The sequence below is a fragment of the Bos mutus genome, chromosome 3 (genome assembly GCF_027580195.1).
Source record: "Bos mutus isolate GX-2022 chromosome 3, NWIPB_WYAK_1.1, whole genome shotgun sequence".
In the NCBI taxonomy this organism is placed as follows: domain Eukaryota; kingdom Metazoa; phylum Chordata; class Mammalia; order Artiodactyla; family Bovidae; genus Bos; species Bos mutus.
Genome location: NC_091619.1, coordinates 16,171,296 through 16,188,475, shown reverse-complemented (window position 1 = coordinate 16,188,475; position 17,180 = coordinate 16,171,296). Strand labels below are relative to the sequence as shown.

The following is a 17,180-nucleotide window of genomic DNA, read 5'->3' as shown; positions in this document are numbered from 1 at the left end:
CCTGATCTGAACTTTAAAAGCTGAAATTTCCATCGGGGCTGATTTTCTTCTATAGCTAGCCAGTTGTAAAATTGCCATATTTATGTGTGTGTGTGTGTGTATGTGTGTAAGTTAGATTTTAGGTTGTGAAACGTCAAGAGTGCTGAATTTACTGGCTAGATTGTTAGATCTGAAATAAGGAAGGAGGCTTGGCTGGATGATCTCCTGCCTGTTCTGTTTATATAAATGAATATTTCAGATACCATATGCTGACAGACAATTCTAGTGATTGAAAAGTTGGTGGAAGGCTTGTTACTAAACTTAGCATCATTTTCAAGAAGGAAAAACCCTAATGGTTTGGAACAGGACTGAAAAAGTTTAAAGGGTAAATAAGCTTTTGTCAAATTGACTAAAGGCCAGGTGTGTATTTCCTCACCCTCTTGGGATAGCCATGGAGGGAACCTCCAGGTCAGCTAGCTGCCTAGTGGTTTTTGCTGAGATAGCAGGCTGGGTCAGCATTCTGGGAACGTAGCTCAGTTTGCTGAGTGAGTTTTGTGAGACTCAGCATCTTTCTTGACAAAATTATTGTTCTTCCAAACCTTGTACTTTTCCTAGTTTTAGCCTTTATATACACAGTGGAACAGGAAGGAGAATGCGTAGGCTGATTTACTATGTAACCTTAACTGTACATTTTTTAGTTTGAACTGATTACACAGGGCTGAGACAGCACAGAACAGAAAAAAAGTAGATAGACTCCTAAAAGAGACTAATTGAAGTGATTGGGAGAGAACAAAGGATGTTGGGTTAGATAATAAAATTTTAGAGATGTTATCTCCTTGCTTTTCTTAAAACTGAGTGATAGAAGAAACTAGTGTGTATGAAGATATGATCATTTAATTCCCAAGGTAATGAAACTTGATATAAGGAAAAATGAAGTTGTCTGACTTGAATATATGGGGAGAAATCAGATACAAATGCCAGATAACTATCTTAAGTCAGTCACACTTTTTGAGTCTTTACAAATTAAGGAAGCGCATTTTGTAAAATTTTTCTCTTAATGAAATTCCCAGTTCCAAGAGGTTTATAAAGGACACAGAACAGTTCAATTGACAGGCTTGTTTAAAGTCACTTTATTGTATACATGCTTAGTTAGGATGAGGAAATTGGACGCTTTGGCTTTAAAAGCTTTGTTTTCCTCTTCAGCTTCCCGTGTGTTTTCCTAAGGCTGGAGTTCTAGTATAGGGGAAGAGTAGGTCTTCTTAGCTGTTACCATTTTTTCCCCCTGCCTTAAGTTCACACACACTTTTTCACATTATGATTTGTAAAAACATAAACAGCTTTTCTGGAACCAAACTGATCCTTCTTCTTTTCTAGTTCATACTTCATGACACTGGAGTGGGGGCAGGAGGGTGGAGCTCTAAGGTGTTTGGACCCTTCTGGTTTATGGGATTGTCTTTTTCCCTTTTTCCCCTTAGGAACGGCGTGAATGTTGAGGGGGCGACACACAAGCAGGTGGTGGACCTGATCCGAGCAGGCGAGAAGGAATTGATCTTGACAGTGTTATCGGTACCTCCTCATGAGGCAGATAATCTAGATCCCAGTGACGACTCGTTGGGACAATCATTTTATGATTACACAGAAAAGCAAGCAGTGCCCATATCGGTCCCCACATACAAACATGTGGAGCAGAATGGTGAGAAATTTGTGGTGAGTGTCAGCCCAACTCGATCCTCAAACACTTAGCTTTTGTTTCTCCCAATCTTATAATGTATGATATATATTAGCGCACTGGGATACATGACTGCAACCTAGGTCAGTCTGCCTATAAGGAATGTGGGTTTACACATAAATAAAGGACACTGACCCTGGTTTATTGCAGGGGTGAACTGCAGTAATGAAGAAGAGTCCTATTTCTGCTTAAGTATTTCTAGACAGTTTGAAGTTTCCATTCGGGCCTATTGTAATCATGTGTACGTTTTTTTTGTTTGTTCTTTTATTGGTTGTCATATCTCCTAGTGTCTCACTGTTGACTCTGTAGAGCTATAGAGCAAGATTAATTTTAAAGTGTGGTATCTTCTAAAGCATTTGGGTAATATAGTTTGTCCATGTTAGAACCTACGAGTGCCCTATACCCCTTTCATGTCTTGTTCTTTTTCATTTTCTTTGGAGATATCTGTGTGAATGGTTAATTCAGGTTTTCTCCAAGGTCCTCATTATATTCTGAATGCAATTCACATGGGCTACTTTATACATTTCCAATTTCTTGCTGTTGTAGATACGCAGGAAAGCCCATCTTGAATTTGGATGATATGTGCCAGCCCCTTTCTTAAATGCCTTTGTTTGTTCTTCAAAACCTAATTGCAGTGATCGCCCAATCTACTTAATTTTTCCCTTGGTTGCGGTATTCTTTATTTAGTAATGGTACAATGAGAAATTCACTAATCTTTGTGAAAAATACATTATGTTCTGTTAGTATTGGCAAACAGACTACATGTGTTTAAAGCTCTTTAAAGTTGCAGTCTCTGAAACAGATTTGTCCCCTGTATAGGAATGAGCTACTAGAATTTTATGTCAGCTGGTGTATGTATTCTCAGAGCCATACACACAAAATTTAGAGTTTTGTTTTACAGAGGTGATATACCTTTTGTCTTTAACCGTTTTTTAAATTGAAGTATAGTTAATTTACAATGTTGTGTTAATTTCAGGTGTGATTCAATTATACATATACATATATATCAGGTTGGCCAAAAGTTCATTCTGGTTTTTCTGCGACATTTTATGGAAAAACTCAAATGAACTTTTTGACCAACCCTCTGTCTATTATTTGTCAGATTCTTTTCCATTATAGGTTATTAAAAGATAACTGAATCTGGTTCCCTGTGCTGTATAGTAGGCCCTTGTTTATTTTATATGCAGCAGTGTATATATGTTAATCCCAAACTCCTGATTTATCTCTGCCTCACCCCCACCCCCTGCTATCCCACTATCCCCTTTGGTAACCGTTAAGTTTTCTGTGCCTGTGAGCCTGTTTCTGTTTTGTAAATAAATACATTTGTATCATTTTTTTTTCAAATTTCCACATATAAGTGGTATCATATATTTGTTTTTTCTGTCTGACTTACTTTGTTTAGTATGATAATCTGTAGGTCCATCCATGTGTACTGCGTGCTAAATTGGTTCAGTCATGTCTGACTCTGTGATTCTATGGACTATAGCCTGCTAGGCGCCTCTGCCCATGGGATTTCCCAGGCAAGGACACTGGAGTGGGTTGCCATGCCCTCCTCCAGGGGATCTTCCTGATTCAGGGATTGAACCTCCTTCTCTTATGTCTCCTGCATTGACAGGCAGGGTTTTTACCACTAGTGCTGCCTGGGAAGCCCTAATAGCATTATTTCATTCTTTTTATGGCTGAATAATATTCCATTCTATAAATGTTCTATGTCTTTTTTATCCATTTGTCAGTGGATATTTAGGTTGCTTCTGTGTCTTGGCTGTTGTGAATAGTGCTGCTGTGAACATTGATATACGTGTATCTTTTCAAATTAGAGTTTTCTCCAGATATATGCCCAGGTGTGGGATTTCTGAGTCCTATAATAACTCTATTTTTAATTTTTTAAGAAACCTCCATACTGTTTTCCATAGTGGCTGCACCAATTTACATTCCCACTAATGAATGGTATAGGAAGGTTTCTTTTTCTCCACACCCTCTTCAGCATTTATTATTTCATTGTTAGTGTATAGAAATGCAACAGATTTCTCTGTGTTAATTTTGTATCCAGCAACTTCACCTAATTCATTGATGAGCCCTAGTAGTTTTCTGATAGCATCTTTAGGATTTTCTGTGTATAGCATCATGTCATCTGCAAACTGTGACAGTTCTATTAAGTTGATGAAACAGCAATTGCAGTTATTCATTGTTGAACTATTACTGCTTGATATTGGAATACATTCTTAAAGAAATGTGGTCATGTTGTCCATCATGTTAATGTGCATTTCTTGCTGTATTTTTTTTTTCTGATGACTTATTATTAGCTGTGTATTTTATATTTATTTCAGACTATGGAAATGATGTTAGACAAAAAGCAAATTCAAGCGATTTTCTTATTTGAGTTCAAAATGGGTCATAAAGCAGCAGAGACGACTTGTAAAATCAATGACACATTTGGCCCAGAAACTGCTAATAAACGTTCAGTGCAGTGTTGCTTCAACAAGTTTTCACAGGGCGCGAGAGCCTTGAAGATGAGGAGCGTATTGGCTGGCCATTGGAAGTCGACAGTGACCAACTGAAAGTGACATCAGAGCTGATCCTCTTACAACTACATGAGAAGTTGCTGAAGAACTCAACATTGGCCATTCTATAGTTAGCCAGCATTTGAAGCAAATTGAAAAGGTGAAGAAGTTCAATAAATGGGTACCTCATGAGCTGACTGAAAATCAAAACAATCATTTTGAAGTATCATCTTCTCTTATTCTATGCAACAACAGTGAACCATTTCTCAATCTAATTGTGACTTGAGATGAAAAATGGATTTTATATGACTGTAGGTGACAACCAGCTCTGTAGTTGGATTGCAAAGATGCTTCAAAGTACTTCCCAAAGCCAGACTTGCACCAAAAAAAAGGTCATGGTCACTGTTTGGTGGTCTGCTGCCCATCTGATCCACTCCAACTTTCTGAATCCCAGTGAAACCATTATATCTGTAAAGTCTGCTCAACAGATCAATGAGATGCACTGAAAACTGCAATGCCAACAGCTGGTGTCGGTCAAAAGATAGGGCCCAGTTGTCCTCCATGACAATGCCTGACTGCCCATTGCACAGCCAACACTTCAGAAATTGAATGAATTGGGCTAGAAAGTTTTGCCTCATCCACCGTGTTCACCTGACCTCTCGACAACCGAATGCTGCTACTTCAAGCATCTCAACAACTTTTATGCAGAAAATGCTTCCACAACCAGCAGGAGGCAGAAAACGGCTTTCAAGAGTTTGTTGAACCGGGAGGCATGGATTTTTACATTACAGGAATAAACAAATGTTTCTCGTTGGCAAAAATGTGTTGATTGTAATGGTTTCTATTTTGATTAGTAAAGATGTGTTTGAGCCTAGTTATAATGCTTTAAAATTCACAGTTTGAAGCCTCAATTATGTTTGCACCAACCTAATACTTCCTAATATGCTAGCAAAGTAATGCTCAAAATTCTCCAAGCCAGGCTTCAACAATACCGTGAACTTCCAGGTGTTCAAGCTGGATTTAGAAAAGGCAGAGGAACCAGAGATCAAATTGCCAGCATCCAGTGGATCATCGAAAAAACAAGAGAGTTCCAGAAAAACATCTACTTCTTCTTTATTGACTACACCAAAGCCTTTCACTGTGTGGATCACAACAAACTGTGGAAAATTCTTCAAGAGATGGGAATACCAGACCTCCTTACCTGCCTCCTGAGAAATCTGTTTGCAGGTCAAGAATCAACAGTTAGAACTGGACATAGAACAATAGACTGGTTCCAAATCAGGAAAGGAATATGGCAAACCTGTATATTGTCACTCTGCTTATTTAACTTATATGCAGAGTACCTCATGTGAAATGCTGGGCTGGATGAAGCACAAGCTGGAGTCACGATTCTCGGGAGAAATATCAATAACCTCAGATATGCAGATGACATTACCCTTATGGCAGAAAGCAAAGGACTAAAGAGCCTCTTGATAAAAATGAAAGAGGAGAGTGAAAAAGTTGGTTTAAAACTCACCATTCAGAAAACTAAGATCATGGCATCCGGTCCCATCACTTCATGGCAAATAGATGGGGAAACAATGGAAACAATGACAGACTTTATTTTGTTGGGCTCCGAAATCACTGCAGATGGTGACTGCAGCCATGAAATTAAAAGATGCTTGCTCCTTGGAAGAAAAGCTATGACCAACCTAGACAGCATATTAAAAAGCAGAGATATTACTTAACCAACAAAGGTCTGTCTAGTCAAAGCTATGGTTTTTCCAGCAGTCATGTATGGATGTGAGAGTTGGACTATAAAGAAAGCTGAGTGCTGAAGAATTGATGCTTTTGAACTGTGGTGTTGGAGTAGACTCTTGAGATTCTCTTGGGCTGCAAGGAGATCAAACCAGTCAATCGAAAAGGAAATTAGTCCTGTATATTCATTGGAAGGACTGATGTTGAAACTCCAATCCTTTGGCCACCTGATGTGAAGGACTGACTCATTGGAAAAGACCCTGATGCTAGGAAAGATTGAAGGCGGGAGGAGAAGGGGGCGACAGAGGATGAGATGGTTGGATGGCATCACTGACTCAATGGAAATGAGTTTGAGTAAGCTCCCGGAGTTGGTGATGGACAGGGAAGTCTGGTGTGCTGCAGTCTGTGGGGTCGCAAAGAGTTGGAAATGACTGAGCGAGCGAACTGAATACTTCTTCTCCAGTTTGAATTCCTTTTCTTTTTGTCTCTGATTGCTTTTGGCTAGGGCTTCTAAAACTGTTGAATAAAAGTGACAGGAATGGGTATCCTTGTCTTATTCCTGATCTTATAGGAAATACTTTCTTTCAGCCTTTCACTGTTGAGTATGATGTTAGCTGTGGATTTGTGATATATGGTTTTATTATGTAGAAGTATGTTCTGTCTGTGCCCACTTTCTGAAGAGTTTTTATCATAAACGGGTGTTGAATTTTATCAGAAGCTTTTTCTGTGGTTTTTATTCTTCAGTTTGTTAATGTGGTATATCACATTGATTGATTTGTGAATATTGAAAAATCCTTGCATCCCTGGAATAAATCCCACTTGGTCATGGCTTATGATCCTTTTAATGTATTGTTGGAGTCGGTTTGCTAGTATTTTGTTGAGGATTTTTATATCTGCCTGTAATTTTGTGTGTGTGTGTGTAATATCTTTTTTGGTTTTAGTATCAGGGTGATAGTGGCCTCATAGAGTGAGTTCAGATGTGTTCCTTCCCCTGCAATTTTTCAGAATGGTTTCAGAAGGATAGCTGTTAACTCCTCTCTAAATGTTTGGTAGAATTCACCTTCTAAGCCATCTGGTCTTGGACTTTTGTTTGTTGGGAGTTTTTAAATTCCTAATTTAATTTCGGTACTGGTAATTGGTCTGTTCATATTTTCTATTTCTTCCCTGTTCAGTCTTGGGAGATTGTACTAGTCTAAGAATTTGTCCATTTCTTCTAGGTTGTCCATTTTATGGGCACATAGTTGCTCGTAGTAGTCTCTTACGATCCTTCATAGAGGTACTTTTAATCATAAGACACGTAAGAAGTAGAAATCAAGGTCAGGTTCTAAAAATGGATCACATTGGATGTTGGCACCTTTGGGGAATTGCCTAAGACTTTGAGAACCTCTGTAGACTTAGAAAAGGAATGAAACTACTAATTGTCCTTTTTTAAAAATAAACTTCATTAAGCATAATATTCTTGGATTAACATTCATCACTGTTAAATGTCCAGTTTCGTGAGTTTTAATTAATGTACATAGTTTTATAATCACCACAGTCAATATAGAACATTTTCGTTGTCCCAGGAAGTTGCCTCACACCCCTTTGCGGTCATCTTCACTCCTTCCACTGCTTTCATCAACCAGTGATCACCTTTCTGTCACTGTATTTTGTCTTTTCTTGAATGTAAACTAAATGAATAAGCAGGGTGACAATATACAGCCTTGATGTACTCCTTTTCCTATTTGGAACCAGTCCAGTTCTTTTTTTTTTTTTTTCCATGTCCAGTTCTAATTGTTGCTTCCTGACCTGTATACAGGTTTCTCAAGAGGCAGGTCAGGTGGTCTGGTATTCCCATCTCTTTCAGAATTTTCCACAGTTTATTGTGATCCACACAGTCAAAGGCTTTGGCATAGTCAGTAAAGCAGAAATAGATGTTTTTCTGGAACTCTCTTGCTTTTTCCCTGTATACAGGTTTCTCAAAAGGCAGGTCAGGTGGTCTGGTATTCCCATCTCTTTCAGAATTTTCCACAGTTTATTGTGATCCACACAGTCAAAGGCATTGGCATAGTCAATAAAGCAGAAATAGATGTTTTTCTGGAACTCTCTTGCTTTTTCCATGATCCAGCGGATGTTGGCAATTTGATCTCTGGTTCCTCTGCCTTTTCTAAAACCGGCTTGAACATCTGGAAGTTCATGGTTCACATATTGCTGAAGCCTGGCTTGGAGAATTTTGAGCATTACTTTGCTAGCGTGTGAGATGAGTGCAATTGTGCGGTAGTTTGAGCATTCTTTGGCATTGCCTTTCTTTGGGATTGGAATGAAAACTGACCTTTTCCAGTCCTGTGGCCACTGCTGAGTTTTCCAAATTTGCTGGCATATTGAGTGCAGCACTTTCGCAGCATCATCTTTCACGATTTGAAATCGCTCAACTGGAATTCCATCGCCTCCACTAGCTTTGTTCATAGTGATGCTTCCTAAGGCCCACTTGACTTCACATTCCAGGATGTCCGGCTCTAGGTGAGTGTGAGTGATCACACGTTCCTGATTATCTGGGTTGTGAAGATCTTTTTTGTACTGTTCATCTGTGTATTCTTGCCACCTGTTCTTAATATCTTCTGCTTCTGTTAGGTCCATACCATTTCTGTCCTTTATCGAGCCCATCTTTGCATGAAATGTTCCCTGGGTATCTCTAATTTTCTTGAAGAGATCGCTAGTCTTTCCCATTCTATTGTGTCCTCTTATTTCTTTGCATTGATCGCTGAGCAAGGCTTTCTTATCTCTTCTTGTTATTCGTTGGAACTCTGCATTCAGATGCTTTATCTTTCCTTTTCTCCTTTGCTTTTCGCTTCTCTTCTTTTCACAGCTATTTAAGGCCTCCTCAGACAGCCATTTTGCTGTTTTGCATTTCTTTTTCCTGGGGATGATCTTGCTCCCTGTCTCCTGTACGATGTCACGAACCTCTGTCCATAGTTCATCAGGCACTCTGTCTATCAGATCTAGTCCCTTAAATCTATTTTTCACTTCCACTGTATAGTCGTAAGGGATTTGATTTAGGTCATACCTGAATGGTCTAGTGGTTTTCCCCACTTTCTTCAATTTAAGTCTAAATTTGGCAATAAGGAGTTCATGGTCTGAGCCACAGTCAGCTCCTGGTCTTGTTTTTGCTGACTGTATAGAGCTTCTCCATCTTTGGCTGCAAAGGATATAATCAATCTGATTTCAGTGTTGACCATCTGGTGATGTCCAGGTGTAGCGTCTTCTCCTGTGTTGTTGGAAGAGAGTGTTTGCTATGACCAGTACATTCTCTTGGCAGAACTGTATTAGCCTTTGCCCTGCTTCATTCTGTACTCCAAGCCCAGATTTGCCTGTTACTCCAGGTATTTCTTGACTTCTTACTTTTGCATTCCAGTCCCCTATAATGAAAAGGACATCTTTTTTGGGTGTTAGTTCTAGCGGGTCTTGTAGGTCTTCATAGAACCGTTCAACTTCAGCTTCTTCAGCATTACTCTTTGGGGCATAGACTTGGATTACTGTGATACGCAGAGTACATCATGAGAAACACTGGGCTGGAGGAAGCACAAACTGGAATCAAGATTGCCGGGAGAAATATCAACAACCTCAGATACGCAGATGACACCACTCTTATGGCAGAAAGTGAAGAATTAAAGAGCCTTTTGATGGAAGTGAAAGAAGAGAGTGAAAAAGTTGCCTTAAAGCTCAACATTCAGAAAACTAAGATCATGGCATCTGGTCCCATCACTTCATGGGAAATAGATGGGGAAACAGTGGAAATAGTGGCTGACTTTATTTTTCTGGGCTCCAGAATCACTGTGGATGGTGATTGCAGCCATGAAATTAAAAGACGCTTGCTCTTTGGCAGGAAAGTTATGACTGACTAGACAGCATATTAAAAAGCAGAGCATTACTTTGCCAACAAAGGTCCATCTATTCAAGGCTGTGGTTTTTCCATTAGTCATGTATGGATGTGAGAGTTGGACTATAAATAAAGCTGAGTGCAGAAGAATTGATGCTTTTGAACTGTGGTGTTGGAGAAGACTCTTGAGAGTCCCTTGAACTGCAAGGAGATCTAACAAGTCCATCGTAAAGGAGATCAGTCCTGGGTGTTCATTGGAGGGACTGGTGTTGAAGCTGAAACTCCAGTCCTTTGGCCACCTGATGCAGAGAGCTGACTCATTTGAAAAGACCCTGATGCTGGGAAAGGTTGAGGGCAGGAGGAGAAGGGGACGACAGAGGATGAGATGGTTGGATGGCATCACTGACACAATGGACACGGGTTTGGGTGAACTCCAGGAGTTGGTGATGGACAGGGAGGCCTGGCGTGCTGCGGTTCCTGGGGTCGCAAAGAGTCGGACACGACTGAGCAACTGAACTGAACTGAACTGAAAATAAGTGAAACCATACCGTCTATAATCTTTCATGTCTAGGTTTGTTCGCTTAGTGTAGTTCTTCTAAGATTGATGCGTGTGGTTGCATAGACCAATAGATTATTGCCTTTACTGATAGTATTCCATTGGATGGATTTATTACAATTTATTTATCCATCCACTTGTTGTTGCCCATTTGTGTTGTTTCCAGTTTGGGCTATTATTACTGAAGCTGCCGTGAAATAACATTAACGTACAAGTTTTTATGTAGAGTTATGTTTTCATTTCCCTTGAGTATATACATAGCTAGAAATGCAATTGCAGGATCAAATGCTAAGTGTAAGTAACCTTATAAACTGTTTTTCAAAGAGGCTGTACTATTTTTGTATTCTCATCTGTAGTGGAGTGTTCCAGTTGCTCCATAACCTCTTGAACACTTGGTATTTTCAGTTTTTAAATTCTGCTCATTCTGAATATAATGGTAGCTCTCTCTGATTTTAATTTGCATTTGCCTAGTGACTCATGGTGAGTGCATTTTCATGTGCTTACTGGCTTTTTTTATATCTTCATTGTTGAGGTAGCTGTTCTACTCTTGCCCATTTAAAAAATTGGGCTGTTTGTCTTGTTATTTTGTGTAAGAGTTCTTTATGTATTCTGTATATTTCTTCTATCAGATAGATGCCTTGTAAAATATTTTTCCCAGTCTGTGGCTTGCCTTTTTATTTTATTTTTAGCTGCCTTTGGGAAAAAAAAAAGCTATAAAGTTTGATGAAGTCTGGTTTGTCAATTTCTTTCTGTTATGGATGTTACTTTTTTGTGTTCTAAGAAATCTGCCTGCCCCAAGGATGCAAATATTTTATGTTTTCTTAAGAAAGTTTTATAGTTTTACCTTTCTGTTTTTGCAATAACTTTATTTTGAGGTTTGAGTCACATACCATAAATTCACCCATTTAAAGTATACAGTTCAGTCGTTCTTGGTATGCTCAGCATTGTGCAACTATCACCACAATTTTAGAACATTTTCATCCTCTCAAAAAGAAACTTTGTATCCTTTAGCCTTCATTCTTCAAACCTCCTATCCCCTCTAGTCGTAGGCATCTACCTTGCATTTCTGTAGATTTGCCCATTCTGGATGTTTCATATAAATGGAGCCATATGTGTTTTCAAAGTTTATCCATGTTGTAGCATGTATCAACCAAATGGCATTCCATTTTATGAATATACCACATTTAACTTATCTGTTCTTCAGTTGATGGACATTTGGGTTTTTTCTACTTTTTGCTTCTTATGTATAATGCTGGATTGAGCATGTGTATACAAGTTTTTGTGTGGATACCTGTTTTCATTTCTCTTGGAAAGAAATACTCAGGAGTATGTAGAATCGCTGGGTTATATAATAACTTTTATGATGAGCTTTTTGAGGAAATGCCAAATTGTTTTCCAAAGTGGCTGGATCCTGGTTTTCTTATTTGTTGTGTTTTTTTTGGCTGCTCTGTGCTTGAATGCAGGATCTTAGTTCCCTGACCAGGATCAAACCCACACCCCTTGTATTAGAAGTGTGGAGTTTTAACCACTGGACTGCCAGAGAAATCCCAGTTTTATTCTTATGTTTAGGTCTGTGGTCCATTTTGAGTTGACTGTTTTATATGTATAATCTAGGGGTCAAGGTTATTCTCCCCCAACCCCCGTCATGTGGACATCTTGTTTCAGCAGTTGTGTTGAAAAGACCATTCTTTCCCCATTGAAACGTCTTGACATTATTGTTGAAAATCAGTTGAACATATATGTGTGTTCTTATTTTTGTATTCATTGAGTATATGTCTGAACATTTTAATATTTATGTCATTTTGAGTTTGTCCTCTGTTTAGTGTGTTTGTTTTCCTTGAGAATGGCTCATATCTTCTGAGTTCTTTGTATAGTGAGTAATTTTGGACTGTGTCCTGGTTATTATGAATGTTACAATTGTGTAGGCTCTGGATTCTGTGATATTCTTCTGAGGAATGTTGATGTGTTTATTTTACCTGGCAGTTAACTGAGTAAGCTGTGTCAGCTTCTGTGAGTTGTACAAGTCTCATTACAGTTCTTTAAGCTTTTGCTGTGTTGCTTTCGAGTCTGTCTGGTGTGTATATCATTTAGGGAGGAATCAGCCTGAGGTGTATGTGATGTTTGTTCACAGAGTTAAGGCATCTCTTTCTCTGATTCTCTCTCCTTTGGGATTCCCCACTCATTTTGGTGGCATCTGTGATTGCCCAGAACCTGTCTCTCTTTCCTCCAGCCAGAAAGAGGTCTGTTGGAGTTTTAGTTGCTTAAGTTATGCTACTCTTTGACTGAGGTCTACTATGAAAGCAAAACTCCCCAAAGTAGGAAACTCCCCAGCTTTTTGTCAGTTGCTTTATGTTTTGACTCCTATCTACAATTTTAGGGTACTATTCAGAATCCTCAAGTAATTGGTTTTTGTATTTTTTTTCCAGAATTTGTGGTTGTTCACTGTGAGGGTTGGTCTATAGTGAGTTTACCTGAAGCATAATCTTCAGTTCTACCCATTTTTTATGTGTAATGAAGCTATTATGTTGTTTTGATGAATTGATCCCTTAAACATTCTCTCTTGTAATGTTCTTTGTTCTGAAGTCCTGCTCTAATGTTAACATATAGCCACTAATAGTCATTTCAGCCTTCTTTTGATTATTGTTTTCATTGGATATCTCTTCCGTCCTTTTTAACCTATCTGTATAATTATATTTGAAATGAGTTTATTGTAGATAGCATATAATTGTGTCTTGCTTTTTTATGCAGTCTGGAAATCTTGGTCTTTTATTTACAGTGCGTAGTCTGCTACCTTAGTATAATTATTGATATAGTTAAAATTAAGTCTGCCATCTTATTCTTTGTTATCTGTATCTCATCTGTTCTTTATTCCTCCTTTCTTGCTCTTTTCAATTAATAGAATATTTTTAATGATACCATGTTATCTCTATATAATTTGTTTCATTTTGTTAGTGGTTGTTCTAGGTTTACAGTATGCACCTTTATAAATAGTATCTTTAATACATTATTGCTTCTCAGTGTAAGAATTTACTAATGATATATTTCATTTCTACCTTTTATCCTTTGTGCTGTTGTTATACATTTTTCTTCTATATGTATGATAAATTTTATGAGATTTTGTTGTTGTTTTTGCTTTAAGTAAATAAAGAGATTGAAAATGAGAAGAGTTTCTTTATATTTAAGCACATATTTCCATTTCTTGTGTTTTTCATTCCTTTGTATAATTGTAGTTTCAGTTTCCATCTGGTATCATATTCCTTCTGCCTGAAGAAATTCCATTAATATTCTTGTAGTGTAGATCTGCTGGCAGTGATTTCTCTTAGCTTTTGTTGATCTGAAGAAGTCTTTATTTCACCCTTATGTTTGAAAGGCATAAAATTCAGGGATGATGATTTTTTTTCTTTCAGTACATTAAAAATGTCATGCCAAGGAACCAGCTCTTAGTTTCATCAGTCTTTTCTATTATTCTGTTGTTATTTAGTCTCTTTCATTTATTTCTGGTCTGATCTTTATGGTCTCTTTCCTTCTACTAACTTTAGGTTTTGCTTGTGTTTTTTTCTAGTTACTTTACGTGTAAGTTTAGCTTGTTTATTTGAGATTTTTCTTGTTTCCTGAAGTAGACTTATATTGTTATAAACATCTCTTAGAACTGCTTTTGTTGTTTGCATAGGTTTTGGATCATTGTGTTTTCATTTGTCTCCATGTATTTTTAAATTTCCTCTTCTATTTCTTCACCCATTGTTTTTGTTGAGTAGCATATTGTTTAGCTTCCATGTGTTTGTGGTTTTTGCAGTTTTTTTCTGTAATTCATTTCTAGTCTCATAGCATTGTGGTCAGAAAAGATGTTTGATATGGTTTCAATCTTAAATTTCATGAGACTTGTTTTGTAGTCTAGTATGTGATCTGTTCTGGAGACTGTTCTATGTGCACTTGAAAAGAATGAATAATTTGCTTCTTTTGGGTGGGATGTTATACATGCTAGCAAAGTACTGCTCAGAATCCTTCAAGCTAGGCTTCAACAGTATGTGAACCTAGAACTTCCAGACGTACAAGCTGGATTTGGAAAAGGCAGAGGAACCAGACATCTAATTGCCGACATCTGTTGAATCATAGAAAAAGCTAGAGAATTCCAGAAAAGCGATTACTTCTGCTTCATTAACTATGCTAAAGCCTTTGACTGTGTAGATCACAACAAACTGGAAAATTCTTAAAGAGATGGGAATACCAGACCACCTGACCTGCCTTCTGAGAAACCTGTATGCAGGTCAAGAGGCAACAGTTACAACTGGACATGGAACAATGGACTGGTTCAAAATTGGGAATGGGATATGACAGGGCTGTATATTGTCACCCTGCTTATTCAACTTATATGCAGAGTATATCATGTGAAATGCCATGCTGGATGAAGCACAAGTTGAAATCAAGATTGTGGGAAGAAATATCAAGTATGCAGATGACACCACCCTTATGGCTGAAAGCAAAGAAGATCTAAAGAGCCTGTTGATGAAAGTGAAAGAGGAGAGTGAAAAGTTGTCTTAAAACTCAACATTCAAAAAATGAAAGTCATGGCATCCGGTCCCATCACTTCATGGCAAATAGATGGGGAAGCAGTGGAAACAGTGACAGACTTTATTTTCTTGAGCTCCAGAATCTCTGTGGATGGTGACTGCAGTCATGAAATTAAAGGACACTTGTTCCTTGGAAGAAAGGGAATGATAAACCTAGACAGCATATTCAAAAGCAGAGACATTACTTTGCCTACAAAGGTCCATCTAGTCAAAGCTATGGTTTTTCCAGTAGTCATGGATGGATGTGAGAACTGGACAGTAAAATAAGCTGAGTGCTGAAGAACTGATGCTTTCAAACTGTGGTGCTGGAAAGGACTCTTGAGAGTCCCCTGGACTGCAAGAAGATCAAACCAGTCAATCCTAAAGGAAATCAGTCCTGAATATTCATTGGAAGGACTGATGCTAAAGCTGAAGCTCCAATCCTTTGGCCACCTGATGGGAAGAGCTAACTCACTGGAAAAGACCCTGATGCTGGGAAAGACTGAAGGCAGGAGGAGAAGCGGGTAACAGAGGATGAGATGGTTGGATGGCATCACCAACTTAATGGATATGAGTCTGAGCAAACTCCAGGAGATGGTGAAGGACAGGGAAGGCTGGCGTGCTACAGTCCATGGGGTTGCAAAGAGTCGGACACAACTGAGTGACTGAATAGCAACAACAGCAACTATATATATATATATAGTTGTCCATCTGGTTAAGTCCATTTGGTCTGATGTGTCATTTAAGGCTAGTGTTAATTATTGATTTTCTTCTTTTTTTTTTCGCCATAGCACTTGGCATGTGGGTCTTAGTTCCCCACCCGCCCGAGATTGAACCCACAACTCCTGCATTGGCAGTGCAGAGTCTTAACCACTGGAATGCTGGGACTATCCCTCATTATTGATTTTCTCTTTGGATTATCTCTCCATTGATGTAGGTGTGGTGTTAAAGTCCTGTACTGTCATTGTGTTACTGTCAGTTTGTCCCCCTTTATATTTATTAATATTTGCTTTATGTATTTAGGTGCTCCTATGTTGGGTGCATGGGCTTCCCTGGTGGCTCAGATGGTAAAGAATCTGCCTGCAATGCAGAAGACCTGGGTTTGATCCCTGGGTTGTGAAGATCCCCTGGAGAAGGGAATAGCAACCCACTCCAGTATTCTTGCTTGGAGAATTCCATGGACAGAGGAGCCTGGCGGGCTATAGTCCATGAGGTGTCAAAGAGTCGGACATGACTGAGCGACTAACACAGCAGCAACAGCGTGTTGGGTACATACATATTTACAATTGTTACATCTTACTGGATTGATTCATTGATTGTTATGTAGTTTTCTGCTTTATCTCTTATTACAGACCTTGTTTTAAAGTGTATTTGGTTTGATATAAGTATTGTTACTCTGGCTTTCTTTACATTTCATTCATATGGCATACCTTTTTCCATTCCCTCCTTTTCTGCCTGTGTGTCTTTAGATCTGAAGTGAGTTTCTCTTAGGCAGCATATATATGGTTCTTGTTTGTATATCCATTCAGCAGCTCTGTGTCTTTGATTGGAATACCTAGTCGACTTATATTTAAAGTAATTGGATAGATTTGTACTTATTGTTGTTTTATTAATTGTTTTGGGGTTGTTTTTATGGCCCTTTTTTGTTCTTTTCTTTGTCTTTTGCTTTTTACCACGTCTTTAGCGTTCTGTTTGGATTCCTTTCTCTTCTTTGTGTGTATATCTTGTGTAGACGTTTGGTTTGTGATTACCATGAAGTTTATATATAGCAGTCTGTCACTCTATTAAGTTTCTGATCCCTTAATTTTGAATGCATTTTAACAATCCTGTGTTTTTACTCCTCACCATGTTTATTGTTTTTAACATCATATTTTACATCCTTTTTTGATGTGTATATCTTTTAACTGCTTATTGTGATATTGGTGATTTTGATACTTTTGTCTTTAAACCTCCCTTCTAGCTTTATAACTGACTGATCAACTAACTGCCTTTACTGTATGTTTGTCTTTTCCTTTCCTAATTTCTTATTTCTAGTTGTGGCCTTTTTTGCATAGAGAAGTCCCTTTAGCATTTCTTGTAAAGTTGGTTTCATAGGGCTGAACTCTTTTAGCTTTTGCTTGTCTGTAAACCTTTTTTGATTTTCTCCATCAAATCTGAATAATATCCTTTCCAGGTAGAGTATTCTTGGTTGTGGCTTTTTTCCTTTCATCATTACAGTATACTGTGTCACTCCCTACTGGTCTGCGGTTTCTGCTGAAAAGTTGACTGATAGCCT

At 38.3% G+C, this 17,180-nt stretch overlaps 1 protein-coding gene across 2 annotated transcripts in view; it reads left to right on the top strand.

The window, feature by feature from the left end:
- SNX27 (sorting nexin 27) overlaps positions 1-17,180 on the top strand; it is a 79,694-nt gene that overhangs the window by 24,193 nt on the left and 38,321 nt on the right. For both annotated transcript variants that reach the window (XM_070367083.1, XM_070367082.1), the window contains exon 2: positions 1,455-1,686. In XM_070367083.1, coding sequence (XP_070223184.1) covers positions 1,455-1,686 — 232 coding nt within the window. The remainder of the gene's footprint in view (positions 1-1,454; positions 1,687-17,180) is intronic.